This window comes from Acanthaster planci, linkage group LG17, assembly GCF_054643075.1.
Source record: "Acanthaster planci isolate LZ-2023a linkage group LG17, COTS_SCS, whole genome shotgun sequence".
NCBI classification, from domain to species: domain Eukaryota; kingdom Metazoa; phylum Echinodermata; class Asteroidea; order Valvatida; family Acanthasteridae; genus Acanthaster; species Acanthaster planci.
This window is the reverse complement of record NC_141793.1, coordinates 5099358-5121190: the sequence shown is the minus strand read 5'-3', so window position 1 is coordinate 5121190 and position 21833 is coordinate 5099358. Positions and strand designations below refer to the sequence as shown.

At 41.1% G+C, this 21833-nt stretch overlaps 1 protein-coding gene across 2 annotated transcripts in view; it reads right to left on the bottom strand.

Annotated features, from left to right (window-relative positions):
* abcb6 (ATP binding cassette subfamily B member 6 (Langereis blood group)) overlaps positions 1 to 21523 on the bottom strand; it is a 28589-nt gene extending 7066 nt beyond the window's left edge. For both annotated transcript variants that reach the window (XM_022252557.2, XM_022252558.2), the window contains exons 1-16: positions 21189 to 21523; positions 18651 to 19009; positions 17784 to 18169; positions 16546 to 16744; positions 14946 to 15047; positions 13840 to 13942; positions 12171 to 12260; positions 11595 to 11716; positions 10415 to 10524; positions 9212 to 9403; positions 6027 to 6103; positions 5292 to 5355; positions 4862 to 4947; positions 1876 to 1933; positions 1260 to 1364; positions 540 to 613 (exon numbers count right to left, since the gene is read on the bottom strand). In XM_022252557.2, coding sequence (XP_022108249.2) covers positions 540 to 613; positions 1260 to 1364; positions 1876 to 1933; positions 4862 to 4947; positions 5292 to 5355; positions 6027 to 6103; positions 9212 to 9403; positions 10415 to 10524; positions 11595 to 11716; positions 12171 to 12260; positions 13840 to 13942; positions 14946 to 15047; positions 16546 to 16744; positions 17784 to 18169; positions 18651 to 18927 — 2045 coding nt within the window. In that variant the 5' untranslated portion in view covers positions 18928 to 19009; positions 21189 to 21523. The remainder of the gene's footprint in view (positions 1 to 539; positions 614 to 1259; positions 1365 to 1875; positions 1934 to 4861; positions 4948 to 5291; positions 5356 to 6026; positions 6104 to 9211; positions 9404 to 10414; positions 10525 to 11594; positions 11717 to 12170; positions 12261 to 13839; positions 13943 to 14945; positions 15048 to 16545; positions 16745 to 17783; positions 18170 to 18650; positions 19010 to 21188) is intronic.
* Between the last annotated feature and the right edge of the window lie 310 nt (positions 21524 to 21833).

Here is a 21833-nt window from a genome sequence, read left to right as displayed (position 1 = left end):
CTTGACTTCTTCCCTAGTTTCCAAATGGAATATTTTGAACAAAATTTTAGGGCAGAGTATGAGCAAAGTACTATAATTCCAAATTTAAGTAAGCACAATGAAGTCACAGCATCGTCATATTTACTATCTTTCAACGTTAATGCAAGCAGTCTGATAACAAAATCTGCTCTCCATTCTCTCACATTATGAACTTTCAATCACCTCTCAACTCCCCACTTCTCACACCATCAAGTGCAATCTTTGCACTCCAATGATAGATTTTGAGAAAAATTTAATTTACACGTGAAGTAATCCATTCTAAGGGCATCTCCAAAATAACATTGACTCTTCTGTAGGTGTTGTCCCGTATACCGGTATATTTCATACTTCTGTCTATAAATGAGCACTTTTTACAGTCCATTCAAAAAAGACTGTGTTACACAAACTCAAAACTGTTGGCGGCTCTTCCACAGTTAACGAGAAATTTTGCAACAAATTCAGTTTCAGGAAATAACTATGAATTGGTTAAACAAGAAAGATAACTTTCTGAAGGCTTTTACCTAATGTCGTTATTGAATAGCACAGTGTCTTGTGGCACAACACCGACGACTTTTCGCAAGGAATGCTGGCTCACCTAGAGTTGGGGAAAAAGAATCCTGTGTGAGGTTTCTGCACTATAAAACTTCACTTAAGAAAATAACCTCTGAAAATGTGCTCTTTTATTGCTAACACTACACTATAAAATCGTCCATTGTAATTTCCTTAAATTTTTAATAGTTGGATGTGTCTAAATTTAGTTCAATTTGCTATTTAGTAGAAGAAAGGCATGAAGGAAGCTTTCATCTGGTATACAATGACACTTTGTTATGAGTACGTCCTTCTGTCTATTAAGGTAGGAAAGTCTAAACAGAGAACAAATCTAAAAGAAAATCTCATCAATTTCACTTAATCAGCATTCTCCAAGCATTATTTAAATTTAAATTTCTTTGTGTAACATTCAAAGCTACATTTCTAAACAGCCAAAAATTGTTAGAAAAAAAATCCAAATTTGGCTGAATTTTTCACTCCCTTCCAAATAAAAGAATCCCAACAAAGACATGCGAAGCACTTGCAATGCTACTGATTAAAAGCACACTGCTTGGAATGGAGGAATAAGGGGATTTGGGAGTTTCCCCATAGAAGTAAGACTAAGTTCATCTGTTAAAGACTGCTCATCCCACAATTCGGCCTTGAAATGCAGCCCCTCTGGTCAAGACTGACAAAGACCTTTCCCTGCTTACGGTTTTAATGTCTTGACCATCAATCCTGATTTGGCCATCATGGATGTCATAGAAACGGAATAAGAGACGGATGATAGTACTCTTCCCAGCACCAGAGGGTCCCACCTGTGAACAGATGAACCACAAAATCAAAGCACTGAATCAAGCTGCACATCGTGGATGCTTGTCATCATCATAAACTGGAGGATGTTGTTGAACCTAACCACTCTAGATCATTTAAAATCTACCAGGGCATCCTCTCAGAATTTTGTTGGAAAAAGAGAGAATCTAAAGGATGCAACCTAGGTAGGTTCATGTATTACTCCACATCGAGCTTGCTGACCCTTAAAAGTTAAAACACACCAAGGGCATCCTACCTGCCTTTGAACTGTTTCCTAGCATTCACAGATGAACAGAGGCAACCCCAAATGCCGTAAACATTTATGCCACTCTTAAAATCTCTTGTAATATGCACAAATGACATGCATTTACACACCAGAAAACCTTACCACTCTGTTGAGGCAATCATGATATATCGGGCCAATCATAAAATTCCTATAAACCTTCCAACTGTACATGTATATGGCAGTGTCTGTTATCAAATGAGCAGCAACTTAGGTCTTTGTGGCATACTTACAAGAGCTACCGTTTGGCCAGACTGCACAGAGAAAGATACTCCCTTTAGAATGGGTTTTCTGAGAATGAAGAATGAATCAAGGAATTGAAGTTCATAGTCCTGGCGTTCAATGGTCCCATGTCCTGATGACATTTCACTTTGTTTTTTGGCACTTTCCTATCAGTGCCAGGTGGGAACAACAGATTCAAAGCTCTATGGGAATATGCACATGAAACAAAGCGTGCCAAGGACAATGTTAGTGTTATGCAATTGGAAGGCAGCGACTGATGCTTTCCTCGTTTTGTTCACCAGTTAAAATGCATATGTGTAGAACAGCATTTTGCTGACAAACCTTTCCAGTCATACACAATAAAAGCTGGAGCATGGGGTTTATTTTCCTGTGGTAGCAGTCTGGAAGACAAGCAAACTGCACAGATCAACAACGACAGATCTTGTGCACAAAACCTTAGAAGGAAAACCACTTAGCATAAACTGATATACAGTACAATGCCGCCATAACGAGCGTGACCTGCTCTGCAAAAAACGGTATCAAGTCACGCAATGCCAAAATACGTAATGGCCTGTTCTATTTGGAGAGGGCAGAATTTCTTCAAAAATGTGATTTTCTTTTTGTTTCTTTAATAGCTTCTATAATATTTATATTTTAAGAATTTGTGACCTCAAACATGGATACTGATGGATAAGGATGAAAAATCGATCATTCAGTAGGAAATCCTGTAGAGCATTGTGTTTCCAAGCGCTACACTTTATTAGCGTTTTCTCAAAAAGTGCTTTTATTGAATCTGAAAATGTGGATATACAGATGTCTATGTATCTCCGCAACGCAGTGCACTACAGGGGTCATTCCTATATCAAATTGTAGCTTTTGACGTACAGAATCCAGCCATATCAAAACCTCAGTGAATCTGGCGACTTAGTACCCATTTTTATAGAGCCGGTCACAAATGATTGGTACAGCGGTTGTTTGGTATCACCACGAGTTAAATAGTGCACCCCAGGGGTGTGATCAGAGGAAATTGAAAAATCCACAAAATAATCACCAGAGGTTTTGAGGGCCCCTCAGAAGCGTGAAGTCTATGGTGTACCTTTCTGTTTGCCTATAGGCACCCCTTAATTCTTTTCTACATTAAAACAATGTACACGGCTAACTCAGGTTAACCACTTATAAACTTATAAAATTCCCTTGAATTACACGCTGCCGGGCGCTTTTTAATGATTTTGATTTTGACATTCATATTCACCATACTTTCATAGGAAAAAATCACCCACTGCCATGTAATGGGACTCAGAAGGCAATGAAGCATTTCTGAGCGCTTAAAAAAAATGCCTTTGTTATGTTTGTTATGGTGTTACATGATGGCTTCTTTATTCGTCCTCAGCCCTGCCAGGAACGACAAACACTGGGCGGGCTGGGCAACACGTTCGTCGGCCAGGCTGGCCTCGAACGCTGCGGTACTTCAAGCCATTGTACTTCACAATAGGAGGAATACAGCCTACGGTGACTCATAGCAGTCAGTCCGGTCCCCACATAAGGCCGCCCGGCTGTGTGGAGCAGAAAAGTGTGGCCCATATGGGGTCAACCGGCGCTAAGTGGAATCCTGAAATCATGAAAAAAATCCTGACAAACCTCAGCTCTAGCACCCTCACCGACAAAGAAGAGACAGGCTAGTGGAAAGTTTCTAAACCAGGCTTGTGCGCGCATGCTGGCACATATGTGGTAACTGTACATTCCAGATATTGGTCACAAGTGCTCAGCACATCCTGTGTCAAACGCACACAAACCTCCACGCGCAGCAGTAAGTTCCCACCAAAGGACCATCTTTGCTGTGTGAGAACGCGCCCTCTCTTGTTCAAGCTTGCAGTGGATGGCGATGATTAGGTCACAAGTTTAAGTTGTAACGTAATGCAAACAAGATATTCCAAATGAGGCGCAGTGCGTGTACCCACGTACAACACTGACTCCATCGTGTCTACGGTTGGCTGTTGTTCCTTCACGGGTAAGTTTTTTTGAGCTTTAAGATCAACACAATTACTTCAAATCCATTTCTTTCATTTGAAAGCAAATTTTCAAATGTTTCATAAAAGTGTGCAGGAAATTTGGGAGCCAAGGGGAATGTTTTGGTGTTCCCAATTGTTCAGCACAACCGTGTTTGCAATTATATTAGTCATAGCTCATTACCAATATTAAGATTTTTGGGACTATTTCTGGCTGGTAAAGGAAAAGATGCATTTGCTGCTATTGTCTCTGGGCATTAACAGAAGAGGGCGCTGTATCACTCAATAATGTGTAGACAGCACAATAAACTATCTGTGACCAGCTCTAGAAAAATGGGTAATAATTTGCCAGAAGTTATGAGTTTTTGATATGGCTGGATACTGTACGTCAAACCCTATAATTTGATATATGAATGGCCCTGTAGTGCACTGTGTACTGGAGATACATAGACATCTGTATATCCACATGTTCGGATTGAATAAAAGCACTTTTTGAGAAAAAGCTCATAAAGTGAGGCGCTTGGAAACACAATGCTTTATAGGATTTCTTACTGAATGATCAATTTTTTGTCTTTATTCACCAGTATCCATGTTTGTAGTCGACAAATTCTGAAAATATAAATATTATAGAAGTATTAAAGGAAAAACTCAAACCCACGACCTTCCGCTCACTAGTGCAGACATCTTAACCACTCAACCACCGAGTTTGCTGTTGTCGGCTGGCTGGTTAGAGTCAGATGTGGCAGCAGGTACCGCAAACAGCAATTTCCAAGGATGGATTTGTGCCGGGGGAGATCAATTAATTTCGGACATGTCGGGCAGGCCAAAAAAAAAGAAAAATCAAAAATTAATTGATCTCCCCCTAGGTGCAAATCCATCCTTGGAAACGTTTCAATTTCTAATGGCATACGTGGAGAAAATGAGAGAGCAAGTAAACTGGTTGATCCCAAGAAAAGCTGCATCTCTCTAAAACAGACAAACAGGTGCTCACTCTTCATTGTAGTAGAAACTGACGTTGTCAAATTCCACCATTCCTCTCTTGACCTCCAGATCCTTGGCATTAGGAATGTCTGCCACCTGAGACACATTGGATAAAAAAAAGGCAGGACCCACATTGACATACACAGGCGTGTGCTATCTATAAACATTTGTAGAAACTTTTTCACCACCACGTACAACGGAAAACCATACTTTGGGTATATGTATAAGAGGATTGGAAGGACTTTACAGGACTGAAAAATGAGGAGATCAGCCTCTCTACTTTCCACGTTTACTGCCCATTGAGAGTTTAAGGACTACTACGTCATCCATTTCTCATACAATGATGATGGAGTTAGAGATTAGTTCGTAATAAAAAAAAGACATGCGACCACTAAAACCTAGATTTCGCATTCATGATCCAAATACATGATGCAACTTACATCTTGCTTTTCCTTCATGAGATCAATCATGTTTTCCATGTCAATGAATGCTTGCTGGATCATCCTGACCAAATTCAATTAAAAAAGAGAAATATTATGTCTGTTAGCAGTGATTACTGTTACATCGCAATCACACCATTTATGCATGTAATTACAGTGAAACAGCCATTACAATTAAGGCAAACTTTGCTTGAGGTAATAACGATGGGACTGTTTGAAAACGCCTTGCGAAATGCACGGTCTGCCGCATTTCAAACACATTCTGATGCTACTGATGTCATGCTTGACTGCATGGCATTTCCATGAGATGTGAATCCACGAGTGCATCTCTCTCATGCCAAAGAAGGAACAGGTTTGTGCTCACTCAACGGAAAATGAGCAGCTCATTCACTGCACAAACTAGTATGCCCTCCTAATTCATTATGACTGAAGACTGTGGCAAGCAGAAACCATATGCATAAATGTCCTCAGAAGAAAGTTTTTATTCGTTGCACATACGATGTAAGTGTGTGGGACACTCTCGGGTGTATGTGGGACAGTCTTATATTTAAACTGTATTAAGGGACAGCAATGTACGGTATGACTATGTGAGCATGCAATGTGTCCTCCTTTGGCTCATAAGACACAGCCACTACAACCTGTCACACTTGTCAGCAACCAACTTTTTACATCTTTACAAACTGACAACATCTTCCACTATGACATTTACATACACTTCAAAGACACATTTAGTACCTGTAATAGGTTCCAAAGTAGTTGAGTGGTCCATACAGCTGGATTATGTATGAAGCAAATAGAACGTAGTCACCAACCTGTCCCAACATTGTGAAGATAGAAAGACGTTAACCAATAAGAAAACATTTATCACAGTCACTGCTTCTCAGACAATTTTGCATCATCGATACTGATTACTTGAGCTCACAGTAAGGTTATCCTGTCACAGTCAAAGACAGATGTTGCTGGTACAGATATTATTTGTATGTGAGGCATCTCATGCCTGGTTATGTGCAACTTTGATCTAACTATTAACACAGTACTTCACAATCCTGACATACAACATTTGACTAAATAAGTGCCACTGTCATCACCATGCGTGACATGACAATGAGACAAACTACCAACTACTGCCCTTGACTGAATATGTTGTACAGGATGGATAGACCATTGGGTTCACATCTTCTGACCAATCACAAAGCCTTTTTCTGGCAGGCTGCAAAGGGTCATGGGTGTTTCCATGGCAAGGCATGTTTTCATAAAGCATTGGAGGGCATAGAACAAAAAAGCACCAATCGAAATGTTCCATTTGCAAAAATGTGATTGAGAGATTCATCCTTGTCTACTCAAGATATGCGGTATTAAAGTTAACAAAAGTTGTCACATTTTTGCTCTTACTAAATGAATACTACGCAAACAAACTGCGTGGCTACTTATGCCATTTAACCACTTGCCGCCCAGGATTCCGTTTTCGGGCACAGTGTGTTTTTACGCGTGGCTGGGGTCTCTGAAATCGGACAAAGATAACTGGGCCTTGTATCAAAAGACCGTACTTGGAACAAAAGACCAGGCTGCTGGGAATTATGGACATTTTTTCACTCTCAATAGTGGAAATAATCCAACGTTGTTTTGAAACAGTATACCATGGTTTGGGGCATTTAGTGCGAGTGGATTACCACCGGAGACAAAAGCGCTCCACCAATGCAGCGATGAGCCACACAGCACCGCTGCACGCTAATCTGGCCCCTACTGAAAAGAGGTCAGGAGCGCACTGTGCCAGGTTCGTGAACAAAAGAAAGTTACATAAGACCGCACAATCTGGGCTCTTTTTACAAAGCTGCAGGCCTGGCTGAAATATTCGGGTGTCAATAGATTTTGTCTGTCAGACTAGAGTGGCCATCAGGGAGTATTCATGTGGGTGTAAACGTTGAAATGATGAATTTTTGAAGAAGTCTGAAAACTGAAAATCTTGAAAAAGTCCTGATTATCTGCACTGTATTTTTCAAACAACCCAGTAGCAAGTGGTTAAAGGTATGTGAGGATGAACAAGCAGGCACAAGCATGGAAATTTGGATAAAAATGGGGCTCAATTTGCTGCCAGACCAAAACACACACCCAAAACCATGAACAAGAATGCGCTACGTGTAACCTAATGGCCTTTCCTAACATGGCAATGCACCTGAATCAAGTACAGTGTACAAAGAATGCTTTACTGCATTCCACAGTGTGTAAACTAATATGGGCAATTCACAATGCCGTGTGCCACCAATAGATTGTCAAGGAGAGGCTTTTTTGTAGTACATTAAGGAATGAATAGTCAACAAAGTCTGATTTGTTAACTGCGCTGTGCGCAGGAAACTTCAATATCTCAGAATGTTTGTTTACCTTGGTTGAAAATTCAAAATTGCTTATTGTGAATGGGTGGTTAGCAGTGTTCTAGCTAGGACCATTTTAGTGGCAGGTAAATTTTTGGATTGCGGAGCGTAGTGAGCGCAGTTCTCAATGCTTTCTGATGCTTGAAATACGATCGAATTGGTACACTTAATCAGAGATGCCAAAATTTCAAAATGAAAAAGTGTAATCCTATCGCACTTCCAGTTCCGGTTTCCCGACTGACCCTAAATTTTCGCCGCGGCCCTGAGACTTTTCATCAGCAAATTAGAAAAAAAAGTCAAAAAAAATTCTGTCGTCTTTTCTTTCAAAAGAAACACCTGTTAACAACTTCTTGTCACGCCACTTGTATTAACACTTGTATTTACCTGACTAGCATTGTGCAAGTGTGAATTGTAATTAATTGTTGATTATATTTCCACATTAATTCTGGTAAGTTTTTATTTAATCACTTTAGGGGCAATTTTTGGCAAGTTTCGTCTGATTCAATCAACCCCCAAAAAATGTCAAAAAATCATTACCTACTGACCCTATTTAAATGGAAGCAGTACTATTTTTTCTTGGCCTAACTATAAATGTGCTTCTAGTTCTCGGTGTTGTAAGATCCAGCATGGGCAATGTTGTGTTACAGTTACATGCGTTGCAAACACGTACCCTTCTCCACAACAAGATTTTGCAATGGCCCGTTTGAATTTGTCCCTGAACTTCAGCTCACTTGTTGCCAAGGTGCTAAACAAGTCAGTTGCTCACCAAATATCCAAGAATTAAATCCTCGACAGCCCTCCACTGCGACAATCAACTTTAGCATAATCATGATGTTCGCCACACGTGTGTACATGTACAGTGTACATGTACAAATCATATGGACGTACACAATCACATTGTGATCGTGCCTATTCACCCCCAGTGCTTCATAGCGTTAATCGGGGCGAATGGATGATTTAACCACACTAGTTTCTATTACTACTCACACAGCGTGTATGCACCAAGTGCGGGAAGCCAGCAACACATTTCTGACGCGCGCATTACAAGGCCGGCTCCGTGCTACCGGTAGCTTACGTAGAGTTTATACACAACTATATGGTTTTGTACCTTCAAGTTTGAAGTCGAAAAAAGTCTGAGTCTGGATCGTACAGTCGTAAACAAACTAAACAAATCGTAAAAATTACGCCTAAATCATACAAAGTGGCATCTCTGCAGTTTCAGTAATATTTCAGTTCATTTTTTTGAAAATCCAAATTGAACCCCGAATGCTGGGCTAAAATTTGCAGTACCGGGGGTGCCACCCAGCACTGCCCACCGTGGCTAGAACACTGTTGGTTAGGTAGTCAAAATAATGGTTTGGTGTGATGCAAGGGACAAGTCAATCAAATATCCCCAAGTTATATCCCAAAGTGTGCTCTATCGCGGCAGCATGTTGACAGTAAACTTGAGAAGTGGCCCTTCTGTGGCAAACTCTTGGTGGCGCACTGTATTGTGAATCGCCAGGATTAGACTGGACTCGTGTTTTACAATCACCACACTTTTACGCTTACCGTGAGTTTGGCCACACTGACGTAGTAGGCACAAAGCAAAGATCCGACAACAAGGCCCAATGAGATGATGACATTTTGGCCAGAGTTCAGGAGAACAAGGCTTGAGATGGACTTCCATTCACTGCGTTGGTAGGATGTGATGGCTTCATCATATACACCTACCTCAAAGTCCTCATTTCCATAATACTTGACCTACAATACAGATTAAGAAACAGTAAACTAATAACTTCCATCAACAGAAAAGGATATTCTGTAATAATGAAATGTAACCTTGGGTATCCTTTCAGTTGACCAACTGTTAGAATATTCTGTAAGTTAATCAACAGCACAGGTATTCCACAGTTACATGTAATCACCTCTTCGGGAATTGTGTAAAAAGATAAACCACTTGTAAGTATATTTCATTTATAGTTAATCTACTGTAAAGATATTCTGTAAGTTGCTGTATTCTATAAGTTAATCAGCTATGCTCAAGGCAATATACCCTGTATGTTTTGACAATTTTTAATAATGACTTGAAGATTATATCTCAAAAATCTTTGAGTTATCAGTTACAAAATTGGAAAATTTAAAGGTAAGGGCCCAATAGTTTCTGGGAATAAAGCAATTGTTATAAACCACTTCCTGCCAGGGACTCCGGAATCGGAGACGTATGGTTTATATGCGTGGCTGGGGTCTCCGAACTCGGACAAAGGAAACAGGGCCCTGTAACAAAAGACCGTACTCCGAACAAAAGACCAGGCTGGTGGGCATTACCGACATTTTTCACTCTCAAAAGTGGTGATAATCCAGCCTTGTTTTGAAACCGTATACCAGGGTTTGGGGCATTGAGGGTGAGCGGATTACCACCAGGGACAAAAGCACTCCACCGAGGCAGCGATGAGCCACACAGCACCGCTGCACGCTAATCTATTGAGAGGAGGTCAGCAGTGCACTGAGCCAGGTTCGTGAAAAAAAGACACAATCTGGGCTCTGTTTACAAGGCTGCAGTCCTGGCTGAAAAATACTGGGGCATCAATGAAGCTCACCTGTCAACCTAAAGATTACTTCGTGCAGCTATAGAAGACCGTTAAATGAAATGATGAATTTTTGAAGGATTTTGAAAACGGAAAAAATGATAGTCATGCCGGCCCAGCATCATCAACATTGAAAAATGCCCCGGTATGAAGTGGTTGAAAAGAAAATCAACTTCGACAATATTACCGTCTCAAAGTTGAGCAAGGAATCAACAGCTTTCTGCTTCATTTTATTGTCTCCCAGATTCATCTCCCGTCTGAACTTTGTCCTCCATTCTGTGATGACCACCGTGGCAACTGGAATTGTAAAGGTGCAAAATGCATAAATAAACTCCCTTGGATAACTTCCAAAATAAGGATCTCAAAGTAGATAACCTCTTTGCTATATTAACAACTTGACGCCGGATGACAAGTAAGCACAAACAATTTTTCTCATTTGTCCCACAGAGGAGGCGTGCACTTGTTTAACCCTAACCCAAATCAATCCTCCAGGTGATTTTGGAGGATTTTGGAGGATTCAGGAGAATGATGATTTGAATATTGGAAGATTTTGGAGGATTGAGGATGAACAGTGTTTTAAAGGCTGGAGGACTTCGGAGGATTCAGGATCAATGATCATTTAAAAGCAGGATTGGGGATGAATGGTGAATGAAGTACTAAAATCAATCACACGGTGGTGCATATGGTCACGTATTATACTGTTTACAATATATATGTACCCAAGGACAGTGTGTTCCATTGTTCACTGCTGCTGGTCATAAATTACACAATCCTCAACTGCAGTGTGTTAAAACAAAGGCACGTCTGCTTTGTTTATGACAAAGTAAATCCGTTAGCCAACATTGCAAACATCCAACTTCAGCCCAGCAACCAACCTGATGTGCCCAACCCTCCCCCTTCCCAAAAAACAAAAACAGACAAAAAAAATCACAAAGCAAGGAAATGGAAGATTTTGGAGGATTGAGGATTTTGGAGGATAATCAGGTACCTTTCGTTTTGTGCTTAAGCCAAAAAAAATGTAGGATTTTGGAGGATTGAGGATGAATGCAGTTTTTGAAGTTGGGCAATTAGAGGGTTTTGGAGAATTGAGGATCTGCCCTAGTAAAAGGGCCCTAGCGGGTTAGGGTGAAGACATCTTTTTATTTCCGCGGTGGATATAAAAATGAATCATACTTGGTTGTGTCATTAATAAATTGTAATAACGAAGAATTTCCAGAAAAAGAACCCACCCGCGGCAGCTATTTTGGGTAAGAAAATACGATGTTATGTTTTCCAAAAAAAAGGACATAATTGCATATTACTCCAGCTTCATTAACACAAATAAAAATAATATCTGTTGTTTTTTTTCACTCTTTGGTAGCACTTACTGATGTACAGCACCATGGCAACAAGGACAATCAGCCCAAACCAGGCATTGAAGGAGGTGACGAAATAGACAATGGCAACAATGATGTCCACAATAGTGGGAAAAATCTGGAAGATGATGTAACTGAAACAGAGAGTACAGAGATGTCATCGTCTGTGGGAGATGCCAAGCAAGGAAAAGACAGAGTTTCAATTCTGAACAACACATAGTGTCTTGTACGTATGGAAATCCGCATATTTATACAAGCGATTCACAGTGCAATCAGCCACACAGCATACACTTGAAAGGGATCATTTTTGACTTTTGACATCCTGCCTCAATGATTGTGTTATTACATGTAGTTATGGAGGACACTTACCACAGAATAAGATTTGCTAATCCCTCAAATACATTCATCACTTTTCTCAAAATCAGTGCAAGCTTACGTCAGAGAAGCCACAAAATGTGACATTGTCAAATATGTAGATGAATGCTAAAGTAATATCGCTTAATAATGCACTGATGCGACCTGTTTCCCATTCTGACTAAGTGTGAATTCATTGTCCTTGATTCTGGCCCAAAGTGTGACTTTACCAACCTCAGTAAACTGTTGATGCTGGTGGTGCCTCTGTCCATCATGCGGAGAACCTCGCCGGTCTTACGGTTTAGGTGCCATTTAAGGGAAAGGCTGTGAAAGCAAGACAGACAGGAAACATCACCTCCAGAATGAAATATAAAGATTCTCTGTTTAGTAATCAGCAAACAGCAAGGTTTAGGTTGAGTATGAGCTATTCTGAATACCATGCACCACAAAGAAATTATCAAAAAGAGGACAACTTTATTGGTATTATTTTGAGCACCAGTTTTAGTAAGCCTTTTGTGAGTTAAATTTGAATACAATCTAGTACAATGAGTTCTTGAAATTCACATGAACATCGCAATTTGAATTCTCCATACTAAAACCACTGTTGCTATACCTCGAGATTCGGGGCAAGCTTTTTAGTTACATAAGAGACACCCTGTAACAATACACCATTCTCAATGGATGAGAAGGGCACAAAGGAACCAGTCAATTCCAGAGATGCTGGAAGCTATGCAAAAGCTTGCCCCAAATCACAAGATTTAGCAATAGTGTCTTTAGTCTGGGGAATTCAAATTATACCTAACGGGTTTGCCCTTACCCAACGTATATTAATAAGCACTGTATGCTCAGTGCTTGTCCGAGAGCTTGCGAAAAAACCTCACAAGCTTACTCGGGTGGGACTCGAACCCACGACCTCCTGCTTACTAGTGCAGATGTCTTAACCACTCGACCACCGAGCTTGCCGGGGTCGGCTGGCCGGTCCGAGTCAAATGAAGCAGCGGGTACCGCGAACTATTTTCAAGATGTATTTTTGCGTTGGGGAGATGTTAATTATACGTAACAGGTTTGCCCTTACCCAATGTATATTAATAAGCACTGTATGCTCAGTGCTTGTCCGAGAGCTTGCGAAAAAAACCTCACAAGCTTACTCGGGTGGGACTCGAACCCACGACCTCCTGCTTACTAGGTTAAGACATCTGCACTAGTAAGCAGGAGGTCATGGGTTCGAGTCCCACCCGAGTAAGCTTGTGAGGTTTTCTCGCAAGCTCTCGGACAAGCACTGAGCATACAGTGCTTATTAATATACGTTGGGTAAGGGCAAACCCATTATATACAATTAACATCTCCCCAACGCAAAAATACATCTTGAAAAAAGGAACTCAAATTGTTGTGTTTTTATGCAACCAGACAACTCGGTAAACCAGATTTTATTCAAATTTAACTCTAAAATAGCTTATTAAGATTTTTTTGAAGGGAGGGCGTTCATGAAGCTGCAGACTATTGCTTCTATAATTTGAAAACTCAAAAAAAGAAACTAATCTGTAGATAAATGCCACACTTTTGCCAACCATAAACTTGGAAAATGGCCTCGTCATGACTTCTTGGTGGCACACGGTACAGTAAGTCGCCCGCATTGCAACAGAGCAGGACATATTTATCACATTTCAAGATTTGCCGAAAAGTGTCAGGCAACGACATGTCACACATTTGTGCATATACACATACACATTATTTACAACCGGACTCAGGGGGTAGACTCCAGGCTTAATTTCTATGACACCTAATTCTACTTTAGTGGAAAAGAGGTTGATGGCATAACTGCCACAAGGCAAAATTTTTTTGTATACAGAGTCATCAGTAAAGCCTCCCACAAAATAATCTGGGCCTACCGACCCTCGCATACCTGTGCAGATGCCCGAAGAGGCGAACCATGATGCTCTTCGTGGTGTACTGGGATACCTTGATCCAAATGAAGGTGCGAGCGTTGCTTAAGAGACCAATACCAGCTGCGAGCAAAAAAAGATCAGAGAACGATCAGAAGACCAGATGGAAACTATGGTGCTCGGGGTTCCCATGAACTTGTGGGATTTGTGGGAATGAGATTTCATCCTTTGCTGTAACTTCAACTATGTTTACTCCATGAGGTGGCATGGCCATAAAATAGTTTCGATCCATTTACAGATTTTCCCAAACGTTAAATGGAACTGCCCCTTTTAGAGGTTTGACCTTTTGATTGATGCAATCTGGCATTCATTTTTATTGTATGTGATGCCCGTAAAATGTAATCTGATTTTCAGAACACTTCACTGCTCATTCATATCAAAGGACTACCATGAATTCATCAACGGAACTTTGTGTCAACTATTTACATTGTATACAATTCGTTGTGTGTAAAGTTTTCAATGACACTGTGGTGAGGGTGGGACATTTATATGTTAAATGGTATGGAAAAATTTTCAATACATTTTTTCAAATTAAACATAAATTCCCACCCGTAGTGGCCATAAACTTCCCACAGGCACAAGGTATTCCCAGCTACATATACAATCACTCATAGAAACCAATGCACACATGCTACACCCAGCTGCAGATAACTTACATGTATTTCAACAGGGCCTTATTCTATAGGGCACCCTGTACCGGTCTACATGTAATTCAATAGCACAGAGTTATCACTTGTGCTTTCTTCATGGACAGAAGATCAAAATAACTGGGCAAGTAATGACAAAAGTGAACGCTGGCTCTGTCTCTGTTTTTGGCTTTGCCTCACTTGGGGGTGACTGACTCAAGGTTCACACTGACAATGTCTTCCTACAATTTCTACTCTATCTATGGAAATTACAATCAAGTTCCATGGAAGTCTTTCTTTATCCGTTTCAAACACTGAAAGCATGCAAAGGTTCGGTGGGTAAGTGACAAAGAAGTCAGAGCCAGAGCCGAGCTTTGAGCGTAAGTCCACTTGGCAATGTAACTTATGACCACAACACAAAGGTTGACTGTTTCACAGACCTGAACCACTCCCCTGTAGAAACTTCAAGGAGACATAAATGGAAATCAGTTGCCATGGGAACTGCACTTTACCGCCCTTATTTTGAGGCGTCAAGGCATTCACTGTGGAGGAAATGAAAAATAGTAAATTCAGTTTACAAAGTGTTGAATGATCCAGATGGTGCCATCCAGGTTTTTTGTTTGACACCACTCTACTTGTTCATCATCATAGGATCACACCATGTGTAGATGTACATACGTGTTTGTATTATTGACTTTGTTCCTGAAAAGGAGAAGGGGGCTTGGTCATCTACCAACGAAGTCCTATGGAACTTCCACACCATGTGTTCACCGATTTACACATGTTTGATACACAGCATGCTGGATTACTGGTACTTTTCATTTCAGTGAAAAGCCCACATAGGTGTAGGTTCTTCCCATGGGCACTGCAGCCAATTTCACAAAACATCATGCAATAGCCTAACTTCATCTGTGCCACACTTTACTGTGAACACTGAGCCACACAATGTGGCATAGCTTACGCAATCAGTTAGGCATTGCAAGACAAGTAGAAATTGCACTATACAGATTGGAAATGAGATGCTTTTACAGTCTAATTGTGTTCATCACTGCTCAACACATTACACGAGTAGATGTAATCAATGTAATGTCATCTGCAATGATCAGTTTCACTGATTTTTTAGTCACAACAGAAGTTTATTTTTAACTATGTCGTGTGCCAGTGACATGGGAGATCGAGGCCTGTGTGTCACAGATTGTAAATAAAACATTTTTAAAACCCTAACCCCCCTAGGTCCTTTTTGCTAGGGACCTTCTTCAATCCTCCACAATCCTCCAATTTGGGGTTAAAAAAAATTGGATTCTTCCTCAATCCTCCTAAATCCTCCAAAATTTCTTGAAAATGTTACTTGGAGGTGTGCCTACTGCTTCAATCCTTCAAAATCCTCCGGCAATTCCTGTCATTATGTTGAGGCAGTGCAAACGGCATTCTTGAGTAGTGCGGTTGATTAAAAAAAAAAATCAGGCTGAATTTATGCATGACTGACCAAGAGGATTGAGGAGGGTTAGGGTTAAGGCCTCTCATCAACCACTAGTTGGTCGTTTTGTTTGTATTGTACACGTACATGTAACTTTCTTGCTTTTTTTTTTAACTTACTGTATCAAGGTTCACACAAGATATGCACAACTTTGGTTTTGGATGGTAATGAAAAACTTGTTTGGCAGTAAACGAACTTTGAGATTCGCTTGCCAGTTTACTGATCATGTTGCAATGGAACAGCCATTGTAAATGCTGTGATCTTCTTTGTCCAAAATGTTTAGAATGATTAAAATATTTTGCAACTTAGCAACTTTTTTTGTTCAATTCACTATAAGTACTTTGCAGAAATTTGTGGCACAAGGCTCACACTTGATGCAGCTTTCTCACCAAGTTTTGCAACATCCACTGTAAGTCACAGAGAAACATTGGCATTCAGGTGCCTCCTTTTCACTCAGGCGTGGCAAAATTTACAGACAAATCTCAATTTAAGTCAGTGTTGGATCCAAGGCACCAATCAGAGTCGGCAAAGCTGCAGACCGTCACGCACAAGATCCCACTCACCGATTTCTCCATTCAACACTGGCACATACACATTCACGATGCGCGCTGCCACGAGAATGAGGATACAAACGATGATGCGCAGCTGCAGTAGGTAATGGCCCTTGGGCCAGACGTAGGGGAAGACCATCTTGGTCTTGGTCCATGCATCGGCCCAGGTGGACTTCTGGCCAGCTGATGAGGCTTCGGCATTGAGCAGGGGCTATCAAAATATACAAAAACAGGCTAATTATCCTCAACACAGCGCCTGAGGCTGAGTCAAGTCAAATAATATATTGGAATATTGAACTGAATATTCTAATGTTCAGTCGTACTAAATTCAGACCAAAAAACCACTGAACAAAAAATACGCACTTTCACAAAAAGTTAAAAAGGAAAAACATGAAGGAAAAGTAAGCGTGGGATTAACACACAGAAGTGCATACAGATGTTGTTTTCATCCATGTTTTCCAATAAACAAGGTCAAGACGTTAAAGCCTAACTTCAAATCTGCAGTACAGAAAGGTGAACATCTCAGGCACACACTAGTAATTCCATTGTATGAGGCAATAGTTGTACCAATGACAATATTTGTTACTGTGGCTAAAGTATTGACCACTAGTGCTTACAACTTCTTGTTGCGTGTATATGAGGCAAAAGTTGTAGCAATGACAATACTTGTTATTGTGGCTAAACTATTAACCACCAGTAATCAATTCTTGTTAAATGAGGCAATCATTGTAGCAATGACCATACTTGTTATTGTGGCTAAACTATTAACCACCAGTACTCACTTCTTGTTATATGAGGCAATCATTATAGCAATGACAAAACTTGTTATTGTGGCTAAACTATTAACCACCAGTACTCACTTCTTGTTATATGAGGCAATCATTATAGCAATGACAATACTTGTTATTGTGGCTAAACTATTAACCACCAGTACTCACTTCTTGTTATATGAGGCAATCATTATAGCAATGACAATACTTGTTATTGTGGCTAAACTATTAACCACCAGTACTCACTTCTTGTTAAATGAGGCAATCATTGTAGCAATGACCATACTTGTTATTGTGGCTAAACTATTAACCACCAGTACTCACTTCTTGTTATATGGGGCAATCATTATAGCAATGACAATACTTGTTATTGTGGCTAAACTATTAACCACCAGTACTCACTTCTTGTTATATGAGGCAATCATTGTAGCAATGACAATACTTGTTATTGGGGCTAAACTATTAACCACCAGTACTTACAACTTCTTGTTCCTCGTCCCTATCCTCATTTATCAGCAAGGCGTAGCTCTTCCGCGGCAAGCCCGGTGCCCTGAGCCCAATGGCAAAAAGGAGCAGTATGCAGACATAGCGCACCACCCACAGCCCCAGCTCCGCCCGCTTGACATCGCTGTCGAAGCCCCACCACCAGTGGGGGCTCACCCAAGACACAAAGGCGAGGTTCTCATTGACGAAGGCCAGAGCCCAGAAGAGGAGGAGGACGAAGCCATGGCCGGACTGACGACGTCGCAGCATGGTCCGGGATCGCTCCATGGACAGGATGACAACTGAGATAAGATAGCAGGCCATGCAGAAGCAGGCGCTGAGCTCCATGTAGCCATAGAGATCTACTCTATGGTCCTCATTGCCTGAATACAAAACAATAGGTCAAATATCTGTTGGTCTTCTCGTACTTCCACTTTGTCACAGCACCAGTGGGCAGCCCTAAACTCCATGAGCCTGGGAACAGATAACATTGCTGGCCAAACAGAAGTTGGCACTAAGTTTCAAATAGCCAACCCTTAACTCCCCAGGTTTTCTTGCCAAGAAGCTTCCGCAATCCTTCTGATGAATCCTCCACTGAGCAAAAAACCAAAGGCACATTCTTTTCTGGAAGCATCAAAGCCCATTACTGCCAAATTGTAAATCTGTATAAGGTTCACCTACATGTATAATCCTGAGAAACTGAGCACTGTGTAACAATGAAAGTGGCTGCAAAGGTGCGCAGGTATTTTTTCTATTAATTAAACCTTGTGAGAATATTGAAGTTACTATATGTAACAGAGTTTTGCTCAAATATGGAGCAGTGTACGACTGTTCCAATGCTTTTAAAGCCTTGCTCATACCAACCCAGTATTCCAAGCACTGCAAGCCTGGTGCCATATTGCAACACCATCACCACTGACAGGGCCACCTGCAGACGGAACCACAGCGGCCGCACCAGGAACCGCTGCTCCACAAGCACCGCCCGCCGCAGGAAAAGCAGGATCTGGATGCCCCCGGGTACCAGGAGGATGAAGAGGAGAACGGAAGAGACGACTGTGTCCAAGAAGCAGCGGCTCAGGCCATGGTCCACCCACACGGGCACCAGGCTGGTGTTGCCAGGGCAGTACTGGGTGTTAGGCATCTCAACACACTGACGTTAAGGCAGCTGGTCCTCAATAACAAGGGATGTTTTCGTCTTGCAGAACTGAGATGTGAGGTGATATCTGTACAGGAGAAAAGAATGCATTTAAGTTACTATTATGGGAAAGGACTTTGATGCCATGTCTTTGGCTGTGTAAAAATTCTATGAAGAGTCAACAACATCAAAGTAAGCCTAACATTACTGTACAACAAAACTGGACATGATTTTAGGTCTCAGATACTGGTCATTTGAAATCATGGCCCAAGTCAAAGATTCATGGTTGAAGACAGTAGACCTGCTATTACTAAGCCTACTATGTCCTGGTCTACGTCTAGGCCTATATCGACTTGTGGTAGGTTATGATCATATGATCTGGGCCGTACGCAAAGCTACATGTACATGTAAACCCTCAGCTCAGTGCCACATTATCACGGTGATGTTGGGTGTGATCGGTCAATGTACACGATCTGTACGATCTGTACGATCAGGTGATCAGTAAACCTTACTGCATGACCATTTGGAAAGAATCCATATATAGGGACCCCACTGGAAGGCAAGACCATGACCTAAAAAGTCACATTCTGCAGGGAAAACATTCAGGTATTCACACAGAAAACACTTAAGGCCTGGAAGTTTTCAGGCAAGTCTCATATTACGTGTAGTCACAGGCAGATAGGGTTTGTGCACAGGGAGTGAAGTATATACATTATCCCTAACCCTCCTCAATCCTCCAACAGGTGAAGGATTCAGGAGGGTTAGGGTTAAGGAACTCTTATTGATAATTCTGCCATCAGGCAATTGCCTTTCCTTTCTACTTCACGGTTGTTTCACAAATGGAAAGTAAACTTGTCAGGCTGTGCCGAATATCTGAATAACCGAATATTCAATCGATTGCCGAATATTCGAATATTATTTTTCAAATTTGAATATTTGAATGCAAAATTCAGAAAAGGAGGGGAAAATTTCTTTTGTTTTAAATGAAAAAATGTTGAAAACTTGAAACAATTACAAAAGTGAGCTATTAATGAAATAATTTAAAAGGTATAGCAATTTTCAACAGGGCAAGAAATCTTGTTCATTTCTTAAATCTTGCTAAATCATGGCTGGAGATACTCCTAAAGGAGAGAAGCTATATTGATCATAATGTACAATTATGTGTATTATTGCAACTGATTTTGTATATGGTTTGTTCATCAACAATCTGCTGGTCCATACAACCGAATATTTGGATATCCAATCAAACTGAAGGTCAGATATTCAAATAGTGAATTATTTGCATTGACTCAGCCCTATGAAGTTGGAAATCTCATTACAGGATTGCATTACCAATCGCCAAGCGCAATTGGGCGACCGTGCACATAGGCCAATCGTGCCAAGCACCAAAGGAAAAAAATTCAGACATCATAGGATTTGTGCACAGGGTGTCAAACGGTGTCCATATATAGAATTCTTTCCACAAACTGTTTAGTAGGCAAAGTGGAAAGAGTTCCATAAACGAGGGACTTGCCGGAGTATTATTATCCAAGTAAATGTTTGGGGATTTTCCCAGCTAAATTTCCCCTTTTAGGACATGTTATCACTTTCGAATGGCTTTTAGTAACTTAGACTTATTCTCGTGGTCTGGATGACATCATTAAGTCTTGATGCTTTTCTCTGATTGGTCAATAGGAGGCTATTCCATATTTCACACTCTAAACTCATGGGAAAAATACTGTTACTGTGTTAGGCCTATGGTCTATGGGGAGAATCTGAATTATTGAGTAAACTCTTTACTTAACCTTTAGGGCTTTAGCCAACATGTACTAGGCCTAACCCCAGAGCTGCGGACATCGGACCCCACAGTTCTGGCTACATTACATGTACATCAAATGTGCCTGAAATTCCATTAGGTCTATTTATGTGCTATGAATATCTCCCACACTGTACCGAAAATGTTTCAGTTAGGCCCTATCTCTGATCACAGAGTATTTCTCTACTCCCATGGCCCTATTTTGTATCTGTTGCAGCAAAAACGGAGGAAAACATGCAAATCCCTAGTCACTGAGGCTTATAGTTATGATCACGTGTGGTGTAGGGGCCTAGGCCTACGATAGGAAGGAATGGAGACTTAGCCCAGACCTGCACTGCTGCAGACATGAATGCAATAAATAACCTCCGACTGCGAGAATGACATTTTAAGGGAAATTGTCGTTTTCCGTATATGGAACTACAAGTACAAAATTTTAAGTGGGTCTGGTCCTACCTGGAAGTTACTCACTTACCTCTCACTCTACTATTATGATGTCATGCATCGTATACTTTAAGCATAGGCCGTAGGATGTGTTTACGGCTGCAGCTAGCTGGTGAAGCATGGTGGCAATAGGGGAAAACATCACAGCCGCAGCCCTGGCTCGTTGCACAATGGGCCTGACCTGGTACCTGACTGCTCACACAAACTGTGTACGGGCTTTGCGAGTCACGTTTACGTGACCAATCTCAATTACACAAAATAGGCTTAGAGGTCTCACTGATTCCTTCCTCCATATGCACTGATCAATGATTAAACTGAACAGCGGGACTGGTCCCCGTCCCTGTTACATAAACACCAGTGCAAGGAAAACAGTAAGTGTTTCTCCCAGTGGCGTTGCCACCGGGGGGGGGGTGGTGCGGGGGACGTACCCCACAAATTCCGGGTGCCCCCACTAAAAAACGGATATTGAACAAGGATAACAAAAGCTTACCCCCCCCCAAAAAAACCACTGAAAGCTGCCCCTCCATGGTGCCCCCTTATGCCCCTACTAGTAAATACTAACTGCACCACTGGTTTCTCCTTCAGTATATCACAACTGAAAATATTAGCGCACCATTAACCTAAAAGTTCAGAGAGGGAACATTAACCTGCAGAACATCTAAAACGGTGAACTTTG